This window comes from Ranitomeya variabilis, chromosome 4, assembly GCF_051348905.1.
Source record: "Ranitomeya variabilis isolate aRanVar5 chromosome 4, aRanVar5.hap1, whole genome shotgun sequence".
Classification (NCBI taxonomy): domain Eukaryota; kingdom Metazoa; phylum Chordata; class Amphibia; order Anura; family Dendrobatidae; genus Ranitomeya; species Ranitomeya variabilis.
The window spans coordinates 675,512,256-675,537,668 of NC_135235.1; the positions used below are offsets into that span (position 1 = coordinate 675,512,256).

At 44.6% G+C, this 25,413-nt stretch overlaps 1 protein-coding gene across 7 annotated transcripts in view; it reads left to right on the forward strand.

The window, feature by feature from the left end:
- Positions 1-25,413, forward strand: part of LOC143766305 (uncharacterized) — a 272,862-nt gene that overhangs the window by 169,746 nt on the left and 77,703 nt on the right. The window contains exons 2-7 of one of the 7 annotated variants that reach the window (XM_077253884.1): positions 8,952-9,058; positions 9,188-9,367; positions 9,442-9,565; positions 9,649-9,746; positions 9,945-10,035; positions 11,269-12,742. The exons of 3 other annotated variants lie outside the window; for them this stretch is intronic. In XM_077253884.1, coding sequence (XP_077109999.1) covers positions 8,981-9,058; positions 9,188-9,367; positions 9,442-9,565; positions 9,649-9,746; positions 9,945-10,035; positions 11,269-12,335 — 1,638 coding nt within the window. In that variant the 5' untranslated portion in view covers positions 8,952-8,980 and the 3' untranslated portion in view covers positions 12,336-12,742. Of the gene's footprint in view, positions 1-8,951; positions 9,059-9,187; positions 9,368-9,441; positions 9,566-9,648; positions 9,747-9,944; positions 10,036-11,268; positions 12,743-25,413 lie in introns of those variants that run through there. 3 more of the 7 variants (XM_077253885.1, XM_077253877.1, XM_077253878.1) reach the window with 3 other exon arrangements.

The window sequence follows — 25,413 nt, forward strand, 5'->3', positions numbered from 1 at the left end:
TTGGCGGTGTCTACTGAGAAGACGCCAGAGATTATGCAATGTGATAGAATTCTGTCCAGAAGCGAACGACAGAATTTTAGGCGAAAAAATGGGTTATGCTTCTATTGTGGTGATTCATCTCATGTTATATCAGCATGCTCTAAACGTACTAAGAAGGTTGATAAGTCTGTTTCAATTGGCACTTTACAGTCTAAGTTTATTCTATCTGTGACCCTGATTTTCTCTTTATCGTCTATTACCGCGGACGCCTATGTCGACTCTGGCGCCGCTTTGAGTCTTATGGATTGGTCCTTTGCCAAACGCTGTGGGTTTGATTTAGAGCCTCTGGAAGTTCCTATACCTTTGAAGGGTATTGACTCCACGCCATTGGCTAGTAACAAACCACAATACTGGACACAAGTAACTATGCGTATTAATCCGGATCACCAGGAGATTATTCGCTTCCTTGTGTTGTATAATCTACATGATGTGTTGGTGCTTGGATTGCCATGGCTGCAATCTCATAACCCAGTCCTCGACTGGAAAGCAATGTCTGTGTTAAGCTGGGGATGTCAGGGGACTCATGGGGACGAACCTTTGGTTTCCATTTCGTCATCTATTCCCTCTGAGATTCCGGAATTTTTATCTGATTATCGTGACGTTTTTGAGGAGCCTAAACTTGGTTCACTACCTCCGCACAGAGATTGCGATTGTACTATAGATCTGATTCCGGACAGTAAGTTTCCAAAGGGTCGTTTATTTAATCTGTCTGTGCCTGAACATGCTGCTATGCGGGAATATATTAAGGAGTCCTTGGAAAAGGGACATATTCGTCCTTCGTCATCTCCCTTAGGAGCCGGTTTTTTCTTTGTAGCTAAAAAAGATGGCTCTTTGAGGCCGTGTATTGATTATCGGCTTTTGAATAAAATCACGGTTAAATATCAGTATCCTTTGCCACTGCTTACTGATTTGTTTGCTCGAATAAAGGGGGCCAAGTGGTTCTCTAAGATTGATCTTCGTGGGGCGTATAATTTGGTGCGAATTAAGCAGGGGGATGAGTGGAAAACCGCATTTAATACGCCTGAGGGCCATTTTGAGTACTTAGTAATGCCTTTTGGTCTTTCAAATGCCCCTTCAGTCTTTCAGTCCTTTATGCATGACATTTTCCGTGATTATTTGGATAAATTTTTGATTGTGTATCTTGATGATATTTTGATTTTTTCGGATGACTGGGACTCTCATGTCCAACAGGTCAGGAGGGTTTTTCAGGTTTTGCGCTCTAATTCCTTGTGTGTAAAGGGTTCTAAGTGCGTTTTTGGGGTTCAAAAGATTTCGTTTTTGGGGTACATTTTTTCCCCCTCTTCCATTGAGATGGACCCTGTCAAGGTTCAGGCTATTTGTGATTGGACGCAACCCTCTTCTCTTAAGAGTCTTCAGAAGTTTTTGGGCTTTGCTAATTTTTATCGTCGATTTATAACTGGTTTTTCTGATGTTGCTAAACCGTTGACTGATTTGACTAAGAAGGGTGCTGATGTTGCTGATTGGTCCCCTGCTGCTGTGGAGGCCTTTCGGGAGCTTAAGCGCCGCTTTTCTTCCGCCCCTGTATTGCGTCAGCCTGATGTTACTCTTCCTTTTCAGGTTGAGGTTGACGCTTCAGAAATCGGAGCTGGGGCGGTTTTGTCGCAGAAAAGTTCCGACTGCTCCGTGATGAGACCTTGTGCGTTCTTTTCTCGTAAATTTTCGCCCGCTGAGCGAAATTATGATATTGGTAATCGGGAGCTCTTGGCTATGAAGTGGGCTTTTGAGGAGTGGCGTCATTGGCTTGAGGGGGCTAGACATCAGGTGGTGGTATTGACCGACCACAAGAATTTGATTTATCTTGAGTCTGCCAGGCGCCTGAATCCTAGACAGGCGCGCTGGTCGTTATTTTTCTCTCGGTTTAATTTTGTGGTTTCTTACCTACCAGGTTCTAAAAATGTGAAGGCGGATGCCCTTTCTAGGAGTTTTGAGCCTGATTCCCCTGGTAATTCTGAACCTACAGGTATCCTTGGGGATGGAGTGATATTGTCTGCTGTTTCCCCAGACTTGCGACGGGTCTTGCAGGAGTTTCAGGCGAATAGACCTGATCGTTGCCCGCCTGGTAGAATGTTTGTTCCTGATGATTGGACCAGTAGAGTCATCTCGGAGGTCCATTCTTCTGCGTTGGCAGGTCATCCTGGAATCTTTGGTACCAGGGATTTGGTGGCTAGGTCCTTCTGGTGGCCTTCCCTGTCGCGAGATGTGCGAGGTTTTGTGCAGTCTTGTGATGTTTGTGCTCGGGCCAAGCCTTGTTGTTCTCGGGCTAGTGGATTGTTGTTATCCTTGCCTATTCCGAAGAGGCCTTGGACTCACATCTCCATGGATTTTATTTCTGATCTCCCTGTTTCTCAGAAGATGTCTGTCATCTGGGTGGTGTGTGACCGTTTCTCTAAGATGGTCCATTTGGTTCCCTTGCCCAAATTGCCTTCCTCATCCGAGCTGGTTCCTCTGTTTTTTCAAAATGTGGTGCGCTTGCATGGTATTCCGGAGAATATCGTTTCTGACAGGGGAACCCAATTCGTGTCTAGATTTTGGCGAGCGTTCTGTGCTAGGATGGGCATTGATTTGTCTTTTTCGTCTGCTTTCCATCCTCAGACTAATGGCCAGACCGAGCGAACTAATCAGACCTTGGAGACTTATTTGAGGTGTTTTGTGTCTGCGGATCAGGATGATTGGGTTGCCTTTTTGCCCTTTGCGGAGTTTGCCCTCAATAATCGGGCTAGTTCTGCCACCTTGGTTTCTCCTTTCTTCTGTAATTCGGGGTTTCATCCTCGTTTCTCTTCCGGTCAGGTGGAGTCTTCGGATTGTCCTGGAGTGGATGCTGTGGTGGAGAGGTTGCATCAGATTTGGGGGCATGTGGTGGACAATTTGAAGTTGTCCCAGGAGAAGACTCAGCATTTTGCCAACCGCCGTCGTCGTGTTGGTCCTCGTCTTTGTCTTGGGGACTTGGTGTGGTTATCTTCTCGTTTTGTCCCTATGAAGGTTTCTTCTCCTAAGTTTAAGCCTCGGTTCATCGGCCCGTACAAGATATTGGAGATTCTTAACCCTGTGTCCTTTCGTTTGGACCTCCCTGCATCTTTTTCTATTCATAATGTCTTCCATCGGTCATTGTTGCGCAGGTATGAGGTACCGGTTGTGCCTTCCGTGGAGCCTCCTGCTCCGGTGTTGGTTGAGGGTGAGTTGGAGTACGTTGTCGAGAAGATCTTGGACTCCCGTGTTTCCAGACGGAGACTTCAGTATCTGGTCAAGTGGAAGGGCTACGGTCAGGAGGATAACTCTTGGGTGACAGCCTCTGATGTTCATGCCTCCGATTTGGTCCGTGCCTTTCATAGGGCTCGTCCTGATCGCCCTGGTGGTTCTGGTGAGGGTTCGGTGCCCCCTCCTTGAGGGGGGGGTACTGTTGTGAATTTGGTTTCTGGGCTCCCCCGGTGGTTTCTGGTGGTACTGCACTTGCGTGCTTCATCTCCTCTGTTCACCTGTTTTCCATCTGGATGTGGGAGTTTTCTATTTAGCCTTGCTCCTCAGTCATTTCTATGCCGGCCAACAATGTTACCAGAAGCCTTTCTGTTGCATGTTCCTGCTCCTAGACAACTATCAGCTAAGTTGGACTTGTTGTCCTAGTTTGTTTTGCATTTTTGTTCCAGTTCTCTGTGATTGATTATTTCTGAGGCTGGAAGCTCTTGTGAGCTGAAATTGCCACTCTGGTGTCATGAGTTGATATTAGAGTCTTAAAGTAATTTCAGGATGGTATTTTGAAAGGGTTTTCAGCTGACCATGAAGTTCCCTTTTCTGTCTTCCTACTATCTAGTAAGCGGACCTCAATTTGCTAAACCTATCTTCATACTTCGTATGTCAATTTCCTCTAAAATCACCGCCAATATATGTGGGGGCTATTGTCTGCCTTTTGGGGAAAATTTCTCTAGAGGTAAGCCAGGTCTGTATTTTCCTCTGCTAGGGTCAGTCAGTTCTCCGGCTGGCGCTGGGCGTCTAGGGATAAAACGTAGGCACGCTACCCGGCCACTGTTAGTTGTGCGGTAGGTTTAGCTCATGGTCAGCTCGAGTTCCCATCTTCCAAGAGCTAGTCCTTTTGTATGCTTTACTACGTTCTCTTGCCATTGAGAACCATGACAGGATCCCAGCTCAAAAGACACTTCCTGGCATTTATTTTCAAATCTCACATTTCAGTGGCTTATAATGAGCCTTTAACCCTTTCCCAGATCAGTATGTGTGTGCAGATCCCAAACATGTAGAGTTTGTTTTTTATTTTAAGTGGTGGAAACAAAAAATCCCAAGCTTCTAAGAAAAAAAAATGTGCTTATGTCGCCATTTTCCGACACGTAGCTTTTTCATTTTTTGGATCTGGGGCTGGGTGAGGGATTTTTTTTTTTTATTGATACCATTTTCTGGTGCTTCCTGGAGACTCTTACCGACAGGCATGGGGGTCTTCTGCAGACCCCTGGCTGTCATGACAACCCATTGGTTTCCCTCGATCACGTGACCGGAGCGCCAGTGTTCGGGATTTGTAATGCGTTTCCTGCCAACACGTGTTTTATGCCGCTTTCAGCGATTGTCATCAGCATTTAACTGGTTAACAGCTGCGAGCGGATCTCGGAACCACCCGTAGCTGTTAGAGGCACATGACAACTGATCAGGTCAGCTGTCATTTGCAAGGAAAGATGTGGGCTTAGCACCAGAGCCTGCAACAAAGGCAGGGGCACAACCTTTGATATACCTATATGGTCTTGATGGGGTCAATGATAAAGCTAATTTAACCCCTTCATGACCCAGCCTATTTTGGCCTTAATGACCTGGCCGTTTTTTGCAATTCTGACCAGTGTCCCTTTATGAGGTAATAACTCAGGAACGCTTCAACGGATCCTAGCGATTCTGAGATTGTTTTTTCGTGACATATTGGGCTTCATGTTAGTGGTAAATTTAGGTCGATAATTTCTGAGTTTATTTGTGAAAAAAAACGGAAATTTGGCGAAAATTTTGAAAATTTTGCAATTTTCACATTTTGAATTTTTATTCTGTTAAACCAGAGGGTTATGTGACACAAAATAGTTAATAAATAACATTTCCCACAAGTCTACTTTACATCAGCACAATTTTGGAAACAAATTTTTTTTTTGCTAGGAAGTTATAAGGGTTAAAATTTGACCAGTGATTTCTCATTTTTACAACAAAATTTACAAACCCATTTTTTTTAGGGACCACCTCACATTTGAAGTCTTTTTGAGGGTTCTATATGGCTGAAAATACCCAAAAGTGACACCATTCTAAAAACTGCACCCCTCAAGGTGCTCAAAACCACATTCAAGAAGTTTATTAACCCTTCAGGTGTTTCACAGCAGCAGAAGCAACATGGAAGTAAAAAATGAACATTTAACTTTTTAGTCACAAAAATGATCTTTTAGCAACAATTTTTTTATTTTCCCAAGGGTAAAAGGAGAAACTGGACCACGAACGATATTGTCCAATTTGTCCTGAGTACGCTGATACCTCATATGTGGGGGTAAACCACTGTTTGGGCGCACGGCAGGGCTCGGAAGGAAAGGAGCGCCATTTGACTTTTTGAATGAAAAATTGGCTCCAATCTTTAGCAGACACCATGTCGCGTTTGGAGAGCCCCCGTGTGCCTAACCATTGGAGCTCCCCCACAAGTGACCCCATTTTGGAAACTAGACCCCCCAAGGAACTTATCTAGAAGCATAGTGAGCACTTTAAACCCCCAGGTGCTTCACAAATTGATCCGTAAAAATGAAAAAATACTTTTTTTTCACAAAAAAATTATTTTAGCCTCAATTTTTTCATTTTCACATGGGCAACAGGATAAAATGGAACCTAAAATTTGTTGGACAATTTCTCCTGAGTACACCGATACCTCACATGTGGGGGTAAACCACTGTTTGGGCACATGGTAAGGCTCGGAAGGGAAGGAGCGCCATTTGACTTTTTGAATGAAAAATTATCTCCATCGCTAGCGGACATCATGTCACGTTTGGAGAGCCCCTGTGTGCCTAAACATTGGAGCTCCCCCACAAGTGATCCCATTTTGGAAACTAGACCTCCCAAGGAACTTATCTAGAAGCATAGTGAGCACTTTAAACCCTCAGGTGCTTCACAAATTGATCCGTAAAAATTAAAAAGTACTTTTTTTTCACACAAAATTTCTTTTAGCCTCAATTTTTTCATTTTCACATGGGCAACAGGATAAAATGGATCCTAAAATTTGTTGGACAATTTCTCTTGAGTACACCGATACCTCACATGTGGGGGTAAACCACTGTTTGGGCGCACGGCAGGGCTCGGAAGGTAAGGCACGCCATTTGGCTTTTTGAATGGAAAATTAGCTCCAATCATTAGCGGTCACCATGTCACGTTTGGAGAGCCCTTGTGTGCCTAAACATTGGAGCTCCCCCACAAGTGACCCCATTTTGGAAACTAGACCTCCCAAGGAACTAATCTAGATGTGTGGTGAGCACTTTGAACTCCCAAGTGCTTCACAGAAGTTTATAACGCAGAGCCATGAAAATAAAAAATAATTTTTCTTTTCTCAAAAATTATTTTTTAGCCCACAATTTTTTATTTTCCCAAGGGTAACAGGAGAAATTTGACCCCAAAAGTTGTTGTCCAGTTTCTCCTGAGTACGCTGATACCTTATATGTGGGGGTAAACCACTGTTTGGGCGCACGTCAGGACTCGGAAGGGAAGTAGTGACATTTGAAATGCAGACTTTGATGGAATGGTCTGCGGGCGTCATGTTGCATTTGCAGAGCCCCTGATGTGCCTAAACAGTAGAAACACCCCACAAGTGACCCCATTTTGGAAACTAGACACCCCAAGGAACTTATCTAGATGTGTGGTGAGCACTTTTAACCCCCAAGTGTTTCACAAGTTTATAACGCAGAGCCGTGAAAATAAAAAATAATTGTTCTTTCCTCAAAAATTATGTTTTAGCAAGTAATTTTTTATTTTTGCAAGGGTAACAGGAGAAATTGGACCCCAACAGTTGTTGCCCAGTTTGTCCTGAGTACGCTGGTACCCCAAATGTGGGGGTAAACCACTGTTTGGGCGCACGTCGGGGCTTGGAAGGGAGGGAGCACCATTTGACTTTTTGAACGCAAGATTGGCTGGAATCAATGGTGGTGCCATGTTGCGTTTGTAGACCCCTGATGTGCCTAAACAGTGGAAACCCCTCAATTCTAATTTCAACGCTAACCCCAAAACACCCCTAACCCTAATCCCAACTGTAGCCATAACCCTAATCACAACCCTAACCCCAACACACCCCTAGCCACAACCCTAACCCCATCACAGCCGTAACCCTAATCCCAACCCTAACCCTAATCCCAACCCTAACCCTAATCCCAACCCTAACCACAACTGTAACCCCAACACACCCCTAACCCTATCCGTAACCCTAACCACAAGCCTAATCTTAACCCTATTTCCAACCCTAGCCCTAATTCCAACCCTAACTCTAATTCCAACCCTAACCCTAAGGCTATGTGCCCACGTTGCGGATTCGTGTGAGATTTTTCTGCATGATTTTTGAAAAATCTGCAGGTAAAAGGCACTGCGTTTTACCTGCGGATTTACAGCGGATTTCCAGTGTTTTTTTGTGCGGATTTCACCTGCGGATTCCTATTGAGGAACAGGTGTAAAACGCTGCGGAATTCGCACCAAGAATTGACATGCTGCGGAAAATACAACGCAGCGTTTCCGCACGGAATTTTCCGCACCATGGGCACAGCGGATTTGGTTTTCCATAGGTTTACATGGTACTGTAAACCTCATGGAAAACTGCTACGAATTCGCAGCGGCCAATCCGCTGCGGATCCGCGGCCAATCCGCTGCGGATCCGCAGCCAAATCCGCACTGTGTGCACATGCCCTAACCCTACCCCTAACCCTACCCCTACCCCTAGAACCTATCACAGCGATCAAAATGTAATTGTAACGAATCTGCCGGCCAGCAGATTCGGCGGGCGCACTGCGCATGCGCCCGCCATTTTGGAAGATGGCGGCGCCCATGGAGAAGACGGACGGGCACCGGGAGCCTCGGTAAGTATAAGGGGGGGGAGATCGGGGCACGGGGGGGGCGTCGGAGCACAGGGGGTGGCATAGGAGCACGGGGGAGCGGACAGGAGGACGGGGGAGCGGAGCACAGGACGGAGGGGACTACGGGACAGATCGGTGGCTTGGGGGGGCGATCGGTGGGGTGGGGTGGGGGGGCTCACATCAGGGTTTCCAGCCATGGCCGATGATATTGCAGCATCGGCCATGGCTGGATTGTAATATTTCACCAGTTTTTCAGGTGAAATATTACAAATCGCTCTGATTGGCAGTTTCACTTTCAACAGCCAATCAGAGCGATCGTAGCCACGGGGGGGTGAAGCCACCCCCCCCTGGGCTGAAGTACCACTCCCCCTGTCCCTGCAGATCGGGTGAAATTGGAGTTAACCCTTTCACCCGATCTGCAGGGACGCGATCATTCCATGACGCCACATAGGCGTCATGGGTCGGATTGGCACGGGTTTTCATGACGCCTACGTGGCGTCATGGGTCGGGAAGGGGTTAAAAAAAATAATTATTTTAAAAATATTTTTGGTATTTTAGGAGAGCAGTGAACTTTTTGATTAAAAAGAGAAAATTTTACTTTTCATTTTTTACATTGAGATATATATATTGTAACAGCTGAAAAATATCTAAATTTATTTATGACTCGCATATAATCCCAAAAGAGAGGACGTATACTCTGTATAAACTCTAGATGTATAAAGAGCTCAGCCTCATTATTGCTCTATACCAATATCACAGCTATAGTGATAGTATATTTTATGTCATATGTGTTTCACACCAACTAATTTTTGAATTTTTCTTTCCATTTAGGTTTGAAAAAATGTTCTGACCTGTCAAGGATGGATAGAGACCGGGACAAGATGGCGGAGAGGATATTACATCTCACCCTAGAGATCCTCTTCCGGCTTACTGGAGAGGTGAGAGATTCTGATGATGTCACATTACATCATTCTTATCAATGGGAATAACAGATGGACAGAACTGGAGAGGTGAGGACTCTGGAAATGTCTGTAGTTAGATGTATTAATGTGTCTCTCCATAATCAGGATTACACAGTAGTGAAGAAGACCTCTAGTGAGCGCTGTCAGGACCCTGTGTCTGAGGGATGGGGAAGACCCCTGAGCCCAATCAAGGGGCCTCCATCTCACCCCCTGATATATGAGGACATCAATGACCAGAAGATCCTAGAACTCACCTACAAGATGATTGAGCTGCTGACTGGAGAGGTGATACTGCTGGGACATTATACAATAATTCTATGAAGGGATTGGGGGGATGACGGTATCATTGTATGTGTCAGGTTCCTATAAGGTGTCAGGATGTCGCTGTTTATTTCTCCATGGAGGAGTGGGAGTATTTAGAAGGACACAAAGATGTTTACAAAGACGTCATGATGGACGTTCCCCAGCCCCTCACATCACCAGGTAATAGACAGGACTAAATACATACGGAGTATAATTATCTGTATGTAAAGAATGAATTCAGTCCCTCTTTGTGTTTTCTCCAGATCTATCCAGTAAGAGGACAACACCAGAGAGATGTCCCCATCCTCTTCTTCCACATGACTGTAAACAAGAAGATCCCAATGTTCCTCAGGATCATCAGGTAGATGGAGAGAAGGTGTCATGAGATCTCCCCTATGATGTGTAGACGGCTGTGCAGGTTTTGTGCTCAGTCTTGTTTTATCCACCAGTATTATATGTTTTATACTTGTGTAATGAGAATGGTGGAGATGGCAGGATTAGAGCTGATCATAGATGTGACTTCTCCATCTGTCTGTGACTTCTACAATGTTTCTTTCAGGGTGAAAATATAACCCATATTAATACTACAGAGACATATGTGAGGGGTGGAGAGTGGTGTAAAGAGGAGATTCCTACAGATAACCGCCCAGGTGAGTAGTAATCACTAAATGCAGATTCTTCTCATTCACTTTGTAGTCTGTTGGTTCTTATTTTACTGTATATTTTTTTTCTCCTTGAGCCAAACTACATATTAAATATGATTTGAATATGTAATTCTGTTTATCAGTGGTAATACATGTAAAATACAACTGGAAGATGGACATAACATTTTTATATGTGACTGAAGTTTATTTCTTCACCATATGCTGAGCTTTGTACAGTAGTGAATGATGGAACACCCTTAGAGATGTTTTGAAACAGTCCCTAGTAGGGATTGCACTAGGTATATTGGGCCCCTCTGGTGCTAACATTCACTTGGATGGATGCTTAGTTTAGCCTTTTTCTTTGGGCCCTGGGTCAGCGTTCGGCTTCCTAGCTTGAGTTAGCTTTTAGCCTGATGGCATGATTTAGCCTTTGGCTATGTGGCTTGATTTCGATTAGCCTCCTTAGCTTAGTGTGAACTACTGTTTCTTGATGTGGTTGTGGACTGCTGCCTCATGTTCTAACTGCACAATGTCTTATGACTTGCTTGTGGCCTGTTTATTTCTGTGTCAAGATATCATCACTACAGGGCAACTGACCTTGTGCCTGGTAGTCAAACCCAATGATTAGTAGCTCTTTCTCAATATACATGGTACACGTATCTGGGTGGCGTTATCCACAGCTCAACAACTGAGCTCAGGTAGATGAGCAGCAAAGAAAACTAACTCTGTCATAACTATTGCACCTAGTAAACTAAGTGATACATCATTGGAATCGGGGTCTCTGTCCCTACTTCATTCTGATTCTGCTGTCAGATTGCATAGCAAAAACCGCTGACAGATTCCATTTAAAACCATGGCCTCTTTCTACCTGACCATACTACCATTCCTTGCTTTGTGCTAAAGTGTGGCTGTCTGGGAGCGTGTGAAACAGACAAATACTACTCAATATCACTGATCTATAGGTGACTTTTATGATTTTCTACTGAGTAATTTACTAGGAAGGGTTGATGATGGCAGATTGTCATTTTTTAGGAAGTTGAATTAAATGCAGAAGACAGAAACTTTTGTCTGTTAAATTGTGATCTGTCTCAGCTGCCTTTATCCATTAATAAATAGACACCTGGCTTAATAACCTGCAATTCTTATCGAAAACTTATTTATAGAAATTGTTTTAACAAAAATATATATAATTTCAAGGTAATATGATTTAAACATTAATAAAAATTAGTTTACTTTTAGCAGATGACTACGCTCGGAACCAAGAAGGACATCTAATATCTTCAGATATTAAAGAAAGTGATCAAGGAATCAAATATAATACATATGGAGAGCATGCCATTATCCCGTATGAGAGCTCAACACTTCACACCAAAGAACTATCATCTTATCCTGTTCAGTTGGTCCTATCTTCATCGCAGATTGTGAAGCAAAATCAAAGAGTTTATACAGGAATTAGGCCATACTCATGTTCAGAATGTGGTAAATGCTTCAAAGATAGATACAAACTTGTTATACATCAGCAAATTCACACAGGGGAGAAGCCATATTCATGCTCAGAATGTGGGAAATGTTTTAGGCAGAAAGGATATTTTGTTCAGCATCAAAGAATTCACACAGGAGAGAAGCCTTATGTATGTACAGAATGCGGGAAATGTTTTAGACAGAAATCAGATCTTAATAGACATCGCAGACTTCACACAGGAGAGAAACCATTTGAATGTTCACAGTGTGGTAAATATTTTAAAGAGAAGGCAGGTTTAGTGGCACATCAAAAAAGTCACACAGGGGAGAGGCCATTTTCATGCACAGAATGTGGGAAGTGTTTTACCCTGAAATCACATCTTGTGATACACCAGAGAGTTCACACAGGAGAGAAGCCATATTCATGTTCTGAATGTGGGAAATGTTTTAGCCAGAGATCTGGTTTGGTTAGGCATCAAAAAAGTCACACAGGGGAGAAGCCGTATTCATGCTCAGAATGTGGTAAATGTTATAAGTTGAAACCAAATCTTGTTGAACATCAAAGAGTTCACACAGGGGAGTATCCTTATTCATGTGCAGAATGTGGAAAATATTTTACACAGAAATCAAGTTTTGTTGCACATCAGAGAAGTCACACAGGGGTGAAGCCTTTTTCATGTTCAGAATGTGGAAAATGTTATGCAGAGAAATCAAATCTTATCGCACATCAGAGAAGTCACACAGGGGAGAGGCCTTTTCTATGTTCAGAATGTGGGAAATGTTTTAGTCAGCCATCAGTTTTTTTAAGACATAAGAGAATTCACACAAGAAAGAAACTGTTTTGATGTTTACAATGGGGTAAATCAAAGAAGTCACACAGGGTAGAAGACATTTTCGTGCTCAGATTGTAGAAAATATTTTGCTTAAAAAATTACGGGTTGCTACACATTACAGGGAAGCCATATACTTGTTCTGAATGTGGGAAATTTTGTTCTAAAAAATCATATAGGAATAAACATCAGAGAAATCACTTCTTAGAAATCAAAGACCTCATAAATAACTTTTTTTTTCTTTTTAAATAAATGTTTTGGGTGCTTTTTTTTAAAATGATCTGTAATGAAATGGTTAACATCAGAGAGACATCCAAAGGCCGGAGTCACACTAAGGCCGGTTTCACACGTCAGTGATTCCGGTACGTGAGGTGACAGTTTCCTCACGTACCAGAGACACTGACACACGTAGACCCATAAAAATCAATGCATCTGTTCAGATGTCATTGATTTTTTGCGGACCGTGTCTCCGTGTGCCAAACACGGAGACATGTCAGTGTTCGTGGGAGCGCACGTATTACACGGACCCAATAGAGTCAATGGGTCCGCGTAAAACACGGACCTCACACGGACATTCTCCATCTGGGGTCCGTGTGCGTGCAGGAGACAGCGCTGCAGTAAGCGCTGTCCCCCCCACATGGTGCTGAAGCCGCGATTCATATCTTCCCTGCAGCAGCGTTTGCTGTAGAGAAAATATGAAGAATAGTGTTAAAAATAAAGATTTAGGTGTCCGCCGCCCCCCCACCCCCTGTGCGCCCCCCCGCTGGTCAGAAAATACTTACCCGCTCCCTCGCTGCTTCCTGGTCTGGCCGCGCCTCCTACTGTATGCGGTCACGTGGGGCCGATCATTTACAATCATGAATAGTCGGCTCCGCCCCTATGGGAGGTGGAGCCACATATTCATGACTGTAAATGATCGGCCCCACGTGACTGCATGCAGGAGAAGCCGCGGCCAGACCAGGAAGCAGCGAGGGAGCGGGTAAGTATTTTCTGACCAGCGGGGGGGGCGCACAGGTAGCACGGGGGGGGCGCACAGGTTTGGACACATGGATCTTTATTTTAAACACTATTCTTCATATTTTCTCTGCAGCAAACGCTGCTGCAGGGAAGATATGAATCGCAGCTTCAGCACCATGCAGAGTGGGTACCACACGCTCCGTGTGGTACCCACTCGCCATACGGGCGGCACACGTGTGCCGCACGTATGGCCTCCGTGAGTTCCCAGGCACACGGACACGGATAACTCCGGTACCGATTTATTCCGGTACCGGAATTATCTGGACGTGTGGGACAGCCCTAACTAGAATACGGCCAGGTGCTATGTGAGAAAACATTGCATAGCACTCGACCCAGTGTTAATCTGATGGGCAGTTCACATCAGCTTTTTTTTCTCAGGTGTATTTGACGTGCATGCTGCGATTGGCACCGATACTTGGCCTAGACTCGCCAGTGCAAGCCTATGAGTGCAAGAAAAATATCGCACAGCACTCAAACCTTGCGAGTGCTGTCCGATTTTTACGCACTGATGTCTTTTGAAAAGCTGGCAATTCATCTGCCGCATACAGTAAAATCACAGAGTGACAGGTTAGAATAGAATAGATATATACACATAGAATATATAGATGTTAGTGACACACACATACAGTACAGACCAAAAGTTTGGACACACCTTCTCATTTAAAGAATTTTCTGTATTTTCATGACCATGAAAATTGTAAATTCACACTGACGGCATCAAAACTATGAATTAACACATGTGGAATTATATACTTAACACAAAAGCGTGAAACAACTGAAAATATGTCTTATATTCTAGGTTCTTCAAAGTAGCCACCTTTTGCTTTGATGGCTGCTTTGCACACTCTTGGCATTCTCTTGATGAGCTTCAAGAGGTAGTCACCGGAAATGGTTTTCCCTTCACAGGTGTGCCCTGTCAGGTTTAATAAGTGGGATTTCTTGCCTTATAAATCGGGTTGGGACCATCTGTTGTGTTGAGCAGAAGTCTGGTGGATACACAGCTGATAGTCCTACAGAATAGACTGTTAGAATTTGTATTATGGCAAGAAAAAAGCAGCTAAGTAAAGAAAAACGAGTGGCCATCATTACTTTAAGAAATGAAGGTCAGTCAGTCCGAAAAATTGGGAAAACTTTGAAAGTGTCCCCAAGTGCAGTTGCAAAAATCATCAAGCGCTACAAAGAAACTGGCTCACATGAGGACCGCCCCAGGAAAGGAAGACCAAGAGTCACCTCTGCTTCTGAGAATAAGTTTATCCGAGTCACCAGTCTCAGAAATCACAGGTTAACAGCAGCTCAGATTAGAGACCAGGTCAATGCCACACAGAGTTCTAGCAGCAGACACATTTCTACAACAAGAGGATACTGTGCAGCAGGCCTTCATGGCAAAATAGCTGCTAGGAAACCACTGCTAAGGACAGGTAACAAGCAGAAGAGACTGTTGGGGCTAAAGAACACAAGGAATGGACATTAGACCAGTGGAAATCTGTGCTTTGGTCTGAAGAGTCCAAATTTGAGATCTTTGGTTCCAACCACCGTGTCTTTGTGCGACGCAGAAAAGGTGAACGGATGGATTCTACATGCCTGGTTCCCACCATGAAGCATGGAGGAGGAGGTGTGATGGTGTGGGTGGGCTTTGCTGGTGACACTGTTGGGGATTTATTCAAAATTGAAGGCATACTGAACCAGCATGGATACCACAGCATCTTGCAGCGGCATGCTATTCCATCCGCTTTGCGTTTAATTGGTCCATCATTTATTTTTCAACAGGACAATGACCCCAAACACACCTCCAGGCTGTGTAAGGGCTATTTGACCAAGAAGGAGAGTGATGGGGTGCTACGCCAGATGACCTGACCTCCACAGTCACCAGACCTGAACCCAATCGAGATGGTTTGGGGTGAGCTGGACTGCAGAGTGAAGGCAAAAGGGCCAACAAGTGCTAAGCATCTCTGGGAACTCCTTCAAGATTGTTGGAAGACCACTTCTGGTGACTACCTCTTGAAGCTCATCAAGAGAATGCCAAGAATGTGCAAAGCAGTCATCGAAGCAAAAGGTGGCTACTGTGAAGAACCTAGAATATAAGACATTTTCATTTTTTTCACACATTTTTGTTAAGTGTATAATTCCACATGTGTTAATTTATATATATATATATATATATATATATATATATATATATATATATATATATATATATATATATATATGTGAATTACATGGAAAGATAGATTTCCCACTGCACTCGCGCTGACGTCGGGTAGGTAAAGTGAGTTCATTGGCTGTGAACTCCCAGGACCTCTCTGATGGTACTATGAGCAGGAGAACTTTCTCATGCTCGCGGTGCTATCAGACAGGTAATAGGAGTTCACAGGGAGACACTGAGCAAATGCTGTTCAGTGTCTCTTCTGGATGACAGGCTGTATGATTGCATCATGCAGCCTGTCATCTAGATGTAGCAGAGCTGGACCCGTTGTGGGACAAATGCATTATCATCTTCTCTGCGGAAAAGTGAGTAATATTGTTGTTTGTTCTTTTAACTTTTGCAGGAGACAATAGTGTTGGTGAAATTGGCGAGGTCGTATGGTTTAATTAAGATTTATTAAAAAATGGTGTCATTCTTTCAATTAAAGGACTTTTTTCTGGGTGTCTGCGTTTTTTGTGTTTTTATGCGATCTTACTATGGGGTTAGTAATGGGGGAGTCTTATTGACGCCTTTCAATTACTAACCTCAGGGCTTGATGTCACATGATATGTTAATTTATTTAATCGTATGAACATATATTTTAACATCATATAAGAATAAATAACAAACAATAAACAGTGATTGAAAACAAAAAAGGAACAGAAATCAGAGTCGTATATCGAGGATTTCTATGTATGCAATAACATTGTCATTTCCAGTATAGAAATCCTTCTTGTTACCATTATAAGATCTGAGTGGGCATTCCCCGACAATGTGCTTAATTGTTTGACGGTCAGCTCCACAATCACAGGCAAGAGAGTCCGATTTTCCCCACTTATGCATAAGATCTGCGCAGACACCTGATAATACAAAGGTGACATCAACCAACCATCACCCCACTTGCCACCACTACAGGTTATGTGGGGAGAGCGAGGCTAAGTACCAGAACTGGCACTTCTTAGAGATGCTCCTTTTCTGGGGAGGCTGAGAGCTGATGTTTTAGCCCTGGGGGGGGGGCAGTATGCATGGCCCCGTCCTAGGCTATTAATATCAGCCCGCAGCTGTCTGCATAGCTTTGCTGGTTATTAATTATAGGGGAACCCTATGTCATATTTTTTTTAGGGTCCCCCATTTTAGTAGCCAGTAAAGTCTAAGTATACAGATGTGAGCTGATCTTAATATCCTGGGAAGTTCCATGGGTATTACTCTGTTTCCAGGCTATAATCAGCGGCCCCCAGCTGTCGGCCTTCCCTATGCTGGTTAAGAAGATTACGCGGGAGCCCACGCCATTTTATTCAGAAAAAAAATCTTTTATTAATTAAATACAGGTACAGTAAGCTGCACACATACTGTACTAATTGTATTTGTCACTGACATCTGAATAACTACCTATTCTATGTGCATTTACTGTATGTAATCCATCTCTTCAATCATGTCGGCTCTTGCTGTGATTTTACATTACACGGTGGCTTTTCTTCTATCTATGTAACATATATATATATATATATATATATATATATATATACGTGTGTGTCACTGACATCTATATATCTATGTATTCTATATGTGTATATATCTATTCTATCCTGTCACTCTGTGATTTTACTGTAAGTGGCAGATGAATTGCCGGCTTTTACTCTATCTAAATATTGCGTGTGGCAATCAAACTGCACTCAGATGTAAATCGGATGCTAGGTGTGAAAAATCGGATTGTACTCGCATGACACTTGCATTACACTCATGCGACTCTCGGCACGGAGACTCGGACTGATTTTTTTTGTACAGTTCGTGTGACTCCAGCCTAATAGTTTTAGTCTTTATCTGACCTCCAGTGCTATTTGTTCTATGATCAACACATTTTACCGTACTTTGCGGACTATAAGATGCACCCTGAATTTTTTGGAGAAAAATGAGAGAAAATTTTAGTTTTTATTAAAATGGGGACTTCTTATAGGCTGACTTTATGGTAGCTTACGGGAGGTGGGGGCTTCAGCGGTAGAGCTGGGTAACAAGAGCCAGAGTCCTTGCCGCAGGAAGGTGGCAATGGCAGAAGTGGGATGATGCTGTTGGGTGTCCCGGCGGTGCAAGGCTGTGGGCCATGGACTGGAAGGAGGCATGTTGGTGGTGAGCCAGAGCAAAGTGCTATGATTTTCTGTGGGCTTCAGGAAGAAGGGCTGCCGGAGGTGGCGCTTGCACAGATTGAGCCGAAATCCCAGCATGTTCATGCGCTGCTTCCAACAGGTATTTTCCTGAAGCCCAACACCAGAAAATCCATGCGCAGAGTGGAGACTCCACTCCTGCCACACCGCCAACACTCCTTCCAGCCCAGGGTCTGCAGCATTTCTCCATTTCTATCGCCGCCACCGGCTTCCAGCAGCAGTGACCCTGCATCCAGTGACCCACGCTCCACCATCGCCGCTGCTCTTTCTCCCCTCGGTAAGCTATATTTGGACTATAAGACTTACCCCCATTTTATAGTGCGTCTTATAGCAAAATTAAAAAGGGTAAATATCAAATCCTAAACCTAATAAATTAACATTTTAATTTTATACTTTACTATTTGTTTAGTTTTCATGTGTCCTGTTTATTGCAAGTAGCTACAAACATCACAATTGGCTTATTTTTTCTATCATGCATGACGGCACCTCGGAGAGATGGGATCCGCCCTTCAAGGACAGGAAACCTTCAAGATAAAAGGGCGGCTCTTCTCTCCGCATCAGCATTTCCTCTCATTATTGGCCCTGCATATCCGAGGTGTAGACAACCTGAAGGCAGACTTTCTAAGCAGGAACCACTTAAGGCAAGGAGAATGGTCCCTAAAAAAGCCCATTTTTCAACAGATAGTACAGATGTGGGGAAGACCCAGTGTAGACCTCTTTGCCTCAAAAGCCAACAAGAAGGTTCAGAAGTTCTGTTCCCTAAACCCAGCAGACAGGCTGCTAGCAGTAGACGCCTTCAGGATAGAATGGACATCAGGACTCTTGTATGCCTTCCCACCGATATGTCTGATACCAGCAGTTCTGAAGAAGTTCAGAGAGGACAAGGCCAGGGTGATTGTAATAGCTCCCTTTTGGCCAAAAAGGCCATGGTTTTACTGGCAAAGGGCTCATTTCCACATGCGAGAAACATGTCCGTGTCTCGCATGTGGAAACCAAGCTCTGGCGCCGGCACTTTGGAGCGGAGCGTGCAGCTCCATGTTTTCCTATGCGGCCGCTCGCTCCGCTCTGGAGTGCCGGCGCCAGAGCTTGGTTTCCACATGCGAGACACGGACGTGTTTCTCGCATGTGGAAATGAGCCCCAAGAGTGATGTCAGTGACGGACCCATGGGTACTCCCAGAAGACAGGGACCTTCTAACACAGGGTCCCATCATCCACCCTCAGAATTCCGGGCTGCATTTCACAGCTGGAATTTGAAAAGTCGTTGTTAGAAAAAGAGGGGTTCTCAGCTGGTATAATATCCACCCTTCTTAGTAGCAGAAAACCAATCACTACCAGGATTTATGGGAGGATATGGAAAAAATTCTTGTCTATCTCGGGGCCAATATGGGAAGGGGAGGTCCCGATAGTGGCAATACTGGAGTTCCTGCAAAAGGGTTTAGATTTGGGATTAGCTGTTAGTACCCTCAAAGTTCACATTTCAGCTTTAGCAGCATTATTTAACTATGACCTGGCAAGCAATAGGTGGGTGACTAGGTTTATCCGAGCCTGTAGTGGGACTCTGTCCCATCCCCTACTCCTCCAACATGGGATCTAAATTTAGTCTTGACGGCTTAGACAGAAAGCCCCTTTGAGCCATTAAATACAACGTCAGATAAGATACTAACATTAAAAACAACCTTGATAGTGGCACTTACATCGGCCCGTAGGGTTGGGGATTTACACGCGTTATCAGCAGACCCTCCCTACATGCAAATTATGAACGATAGAGTTGTATTAAAATTAGATCCAGCATATCTCCCCAAGGTGGTGTCAAGATTTCATAGGGCTCAGGAAATAACCCTACCCTCTTTTTGTCCTAACCCTAGCAAGAAAAAAGAGGAGAGGCTCTATTGCCTAGATGTCAGGAGATGTATCTTGCAGTATTCAGATGTGACAAAATCCTGGAAGAGACAGAGGGCTTTATTTGTTTCATTCCAGTGGTCAAGGAAAGGCCTTAAAGCCTCAAAACAAACTATCGCTAGATGGGTGAGAGAGGCCACTATTCTAGCGTATAGTAGTGCAGGCAGGGCTGTTCCACAGGGTCTAAAAGCCCACTCCACAAGAGCCATGGTGACATCTTGGGCGGAGAGAGCAGATGCTACCATCGACCAAATCTGTAAGGCGGCCACCTGGTCCTATCCGTCTACATTTTTTAAACAGGCCGGGATCACACATACACGAGATACGGCCGAGTCTCGCAGGTGAAAACCCAGCTCTGGCGCCGGCACTCCGGAGCAGAGCGCGCAGCCGCACAGCGATACATGGAGCTGCATGTTCCGCTCCAGAGTGCCGGCTCCAGAGCTGGGTTTTCACCTGCGAGACTCGGCCGTATCTTGCGTATGTGTGATCCCGGTCTTATAGGTTAGACCTATCTGCTACCTCTGATCTCACATTTGAGAGAAGAGTTACAAGCAGTGATCCCTCCCTAAAGAGAATACAAATCTCTGTAACTCTCGTGGTGCCGTCATGTATGATGAAAAAACACGGGTATTACATACCTGGTAATGTGTTTTTTCATGAGACATGACGGCACCCTTATATTCCCACCCTTTTGATCACGTCATTAGTTGGGTGCATTATTAGTATTATACACTCCCTCAGGTTTTGGTAATTAGAATTATAAAGGATGTATTATTTATGTGTACACTAATCTGCAGAGTTCCACTCGTGCTCTTTAACCTCTTAAGCCCCGAGGGTGGTTTGCACGTTAATGACCGGGCCACGAGGAGCACCGGGGGAGATAGGTGAGTATTGGGGGGCTATCGGGGACCCTATTTCTCTGTCCTCCGATGTGCGATCACATCGGAGGACAGAGAAATTAAAAGGCAAATCGCGTTTTTTTTTTGTTGCGACCGCCGGTAAACGGTTAATTACCGGCGATCGCAACTCGGGGTTCGGTAAAAACCCCCCGAATCATGTTCTCTGGGGTCTCGGCTACCCTCGGCAACTGAGACCCCAGAGAAAATCCGACTCTGGGGGCGCTATTCACTTTTTCCACAGCGCCGTTAATTAACGGCGCTGTGGTTTAAGTACCCTTAGTGGCCGCCGTTAAAAGGCTTATCGGCGGTCGTTAAGGGGTTAAATGAATATGAAGCTATTTAATAATGGTTATCATTTAACCCTGCTGTTAACACTTCATAATTTCAAGATAATCCAACAACAATATTAACTAGAAAATTAACCCCTTCACCCCCAAGGGTGGTTTGCACGTTAATGACCGGGCCAATTTTTATAATTCTGACCACTGTCCCTTTATGAGGTTATAACTCTGGAACGCTTTAAAGGATCTGGGCGATTCTGACACTGTTTTCTCATGAGATATTGTACTTCATGATAGTGGAAAAATTTATTCGATATAACTTGCGTTTATTTGTGAAAAAAATGGAAATTTGGCGAACATTTTGAAAATTTCGCAATTTTCCAACTTTGAATTTTTATGCCCTTATGTTACAGAGATATGTCACGCAAAATACTTAATAAGTAACATTTCCCACATGTCTACTTTACATCAGCACAATTTTGGAACCAACATTTTTTTTTGTTAGGGAGTTATAAGGGTTAAAAGTTGACCAGAAATTTCTCATTTTTACAACACCATTTTTTTTTAGGGACCACATCTCATTTGAAGTCATTTTGAGGGGTCTATACAGGGCCAGACTGGCCATAGGGCAGTTCTGGCAAATGCCAGAAGGGCCGGTGGCAGTAGTGGGCCGCTCGAATGTGCCGCTGTCGGCACACTCCCCACGCTGTCGCGGCACACTCCCGGCCCCGCATTCAACTATACCGGCGTCATAGACGCCGGTACAGTTGAATGCAATGATGGAGGAGAGAGCGTCTGCTGACGCCCCCTCTCCCATCATTCCCCGCTCTGCCTGCCGCTGACACCTGCCGCTGACACCCGCTGTGTGACCGGGCGGGCAGACTGCGACTGCTGAGACCAGAGCCAGAGCAGCGCGGGACACGAGGAGAGAGGTGAGTAGAGTGTTTGGTTTTTTTTATCAATGAGTGATGACTGGATTGTGGAGCTATTGGGGGGGGCTGCCTGCCTGCATTACTTTCTATGGGGGCTGCCTGCCTGCATTACTTTCTATGGGGGCTGCCTGCCTGCATTACTTTCTATGGGGGCTGCCTGCCTGCATTACTTTCTATGGGGGCTGCCTGCCTGCATTACATTCTATGGGGGCTGCCTACCTGCATTACATTCTATGGGGGCTGCCTGCCTGCATTACATTCTATGGGGGCTGCCTGCCGGCATTACTTTCTATGGGGGCTGCCTGCCTGCATTACATTCTATGGGGGCTGCCTGCCTGCATTACATTCTATGGGGGCTGCCTGCCTGCATTACTTTCTATGGGGGCTGCCTGCCTGCATTACTTTCTATGGGGGCTGCCTGCCTGCATTACATTCTATGGGGGCTGCCTGCCTGCATTACTTTCTATGGGGGCTGCCTGCCTGCATTACTTTCTATGGGGGCTGCCTGCCTGCATTACATTCTATGGGGGGCTGCCTGCCTGCATTACATTCTATGGGGGGCTGCCTGCCTGCATTACATTCTATGGGGGGCTGCCTGCCTGCATTACATTCTATGGGGGGCTGCCTGCCTGCATTACATTCTATGGGGGCTGCCTGCCTGCATTACATTCTATGGGGGCTGCCTGCCTGCAATACATTCTATGGGGCTGCCTGCCTGCATTACATTCTATGGGGGCTGCCTGCCTGCATTACATTCTATGGGGGCTGTGCTGCATTATATTGTATGGTGTCTGCTTGCATTACATTCCATGGGCCTGTGCTGCATTATATTCTATGGGGCTGGCTGCATTCCATTACATGGGCCTGTGCTGCATTATATTCTATGGGGCTGGCTGCATTCCATTACATGGGCCTGTGCTGCATTATATTCTATGGGGCTGGCTGCATTCCATTCCATGGGCCTGTGCTGCATTATATTCTATGGGGCTGGCTGCATTCCATTCCATGGGCCTGTGCTGCATTATATTCTATGGGGCTGGCTGCATTCCATTCTATGGGCCTGTGCTGCATTATATTCTATGGGGCTGTGCTGCATTACATTCTATGGGGCTGTGCTGCATTACATTCTATGGGGGCTGCCTGCATTACATTCTATGGGGGCTGTGCTGCATTATATTGTATGGTGGCTGCCTGCATTACATTCTATGGGGGCTGGCTGCATTCCATTCCATGGGCCTGTGCTGCATTATATTCTATGGGGCTGGCTGCATTACATTGTATGGTGGCTGTGCTGCATTATATTGTATGGGGCTGTGCTGCATTATATTCTATGGGGCTGTGCTGCATTACATTCTATGGGGGCTGTGCTGCATTACATTCTATGGGGCTGGCTGCATTACATTCTATGGGGCTGGCTGCATTACATTCTATGGGGGCTGTGCTGCATTAAATTCTATGGGGCTGTTCTGTATTACATTCTATGGGGCTGGCTGCATTACATTCTATGGGGGCTGTGCTGTATTACATTCTATGGGGGCTGGCTGCATTACATTCTATGGGGGCTGTGCTGTATTACATTCTATGGGGGCTGTGCTGCATTACATTCTATGGGGGCTGTGCTGTATTACATTCTATGGGGGCTGGCTGCATTACATTCTATGGGGGCTGTGCTGTATTACATTCTATGGGGGCTGTGCTGCATTACATTCTATGGGGGCTGTGCTGTATTACATTCTATGGGGGCTGTGCTGTATTACATTCTATGGGGGCTGTGCTGTATTACAGTCTATGGGGGCTGTGCTGTATTACATTCTATGGGGACTGAGCTGTAATGCTGGATACAGCTGTAATTATATGTTATATAGTCGTGTTACACTCTCCTCACTTCTTGTAGCCTACAAGTGTACAAAGATATTATACAGTCACCATGCGACAAGTGGGCCTGTGTGACTTCAAATGCCAGGGCTGAATTTTAGTCCCAGTCCGGCCCTGGGTCTATATGATAGAAAATACCCAAGTGTGACACCATTCTAAAAACTGCACTCCTCAAGGTGCTCAAAACTACATTCAAGAAGTTTATTAACCCTTCAGGTGTTTCACAGGAATTTTTGGAATGTTTAAATAAAAATGAACATTTAACTTTTTTTCCCACAAAATTTATTTCAGCTCCAATGTTTTATTTTACCAAGGGTAACAGGAGAAAATGGACCCCAAAAGTTGTTGGACAATTTGTCCTGATTATGCTGATACCCCATATATGGGTGTAAACCATTGTTTGGGCGTATGGCAGAGCTCGGAAGGGAAGGAGTGCCATTTAACTTTTCACTGCAAAATTGACTGGAATTGAGATGGGATGCCATGTTGCATTTGGAGAGCCCCTGATGTGCCTAAACATTGAAACCCCACACAAGTGACACCATTTTGGAAAGTAGACCCCTTAAGGAACTTATCTAGATGTGTGGTGAGCACTTTGACCCAACAAGTGCTTCACAGAAGTTTATAATGCAGAGCCGTAAAATAAAAAATCATATTTTTTCACAAAAATGATCTTTTCGCCCCCAATTTTTTATTTTCCCAAGGGTAAGAGAAGAAATTAGACCACAAAAGTTGTTATGCAATGTGTCCTGAGTACGACGATACCCCATATGTGGGGGTAAACCACTGTTTGGGCGCATAGCAGAGCTCGGAAGGGAAGGAGCGCCATTTTACTTTTCAATGCAAAATTGACTGGAATTAAGATGGGACGCCATGTTGCGTTTGGAGAGCCCCTGATGTGCCTAAACATTAAAACCCCCCACAAGTGACACCATTTTGGAAAGTAGACCCCCTAAGGAACTTTTATAGATGTGATTTGAGAGCTTTGAACCCCCCCAAGTGTTTCACTACAGTTTATAACGCAGAGCTGTGAAAATAAAAATTCTTTTTTTTTTCACAAAAATTCTTTTTTAGCCCCCAGTTTTGTATTTTCACAAGGGTAACATGATAAATTGGACCCCAAAAGTTGTTGTGCAATTTGTCCTGAGTACGCTGATGCCCCATATGTGGGGGGGAACCACTGTTTGGGCGCATTGCAGAGCTCGGAAGAAAAGGAGCGCCATTTGGAATGCAGACTTAGATGGATTGGTCTGCAGGTGTCACGTTGCATTTGCAGAGCCCCTGATGTACCCAAACAGTACAAACCCCCCACAAGTGACCCCATATTGGAAACTAGACCTCCCAAGGAACTTATCTAGATATGTTGTGAGAACTTTAAACCCCCAAGTGTTTCACTACAGTTTATAATACAGAGCCGTGAAAATAAAAATTCTTTTTTTTTTCACACAAATGATTTTTTAGCCCCCAGTTTTGTATTTTCACAAGGGTAACAGGATAAATTGGACCCCAAAAGTTGTTGTCCAATTTGTACACTGATACCCCATATGTGGGGGGGAACCACTGTTTGGGCGCATGGCAGAGCTCGGAAGGGAAGGAGCGCCATTTGGAATGCAGACTTAGATGGATTGGTTTGCAGGTGTCACGTTGCATTTGCAGAGCCCCTGATGTACCCAAACAGTACAAACCCCCCACAAGTGACCCCATATTGGAAACTAGATCTTCCAAGGAACTTATCTAGATGTGTTGTGAGAACTTTGAACCCCCAAGTGTTTCACTACAGTTTACAACGCAGAGCCGTGAAAATAAAAAATCCTTTTTTTCCCACAAAAATGATTTTTAGCCCTCCAA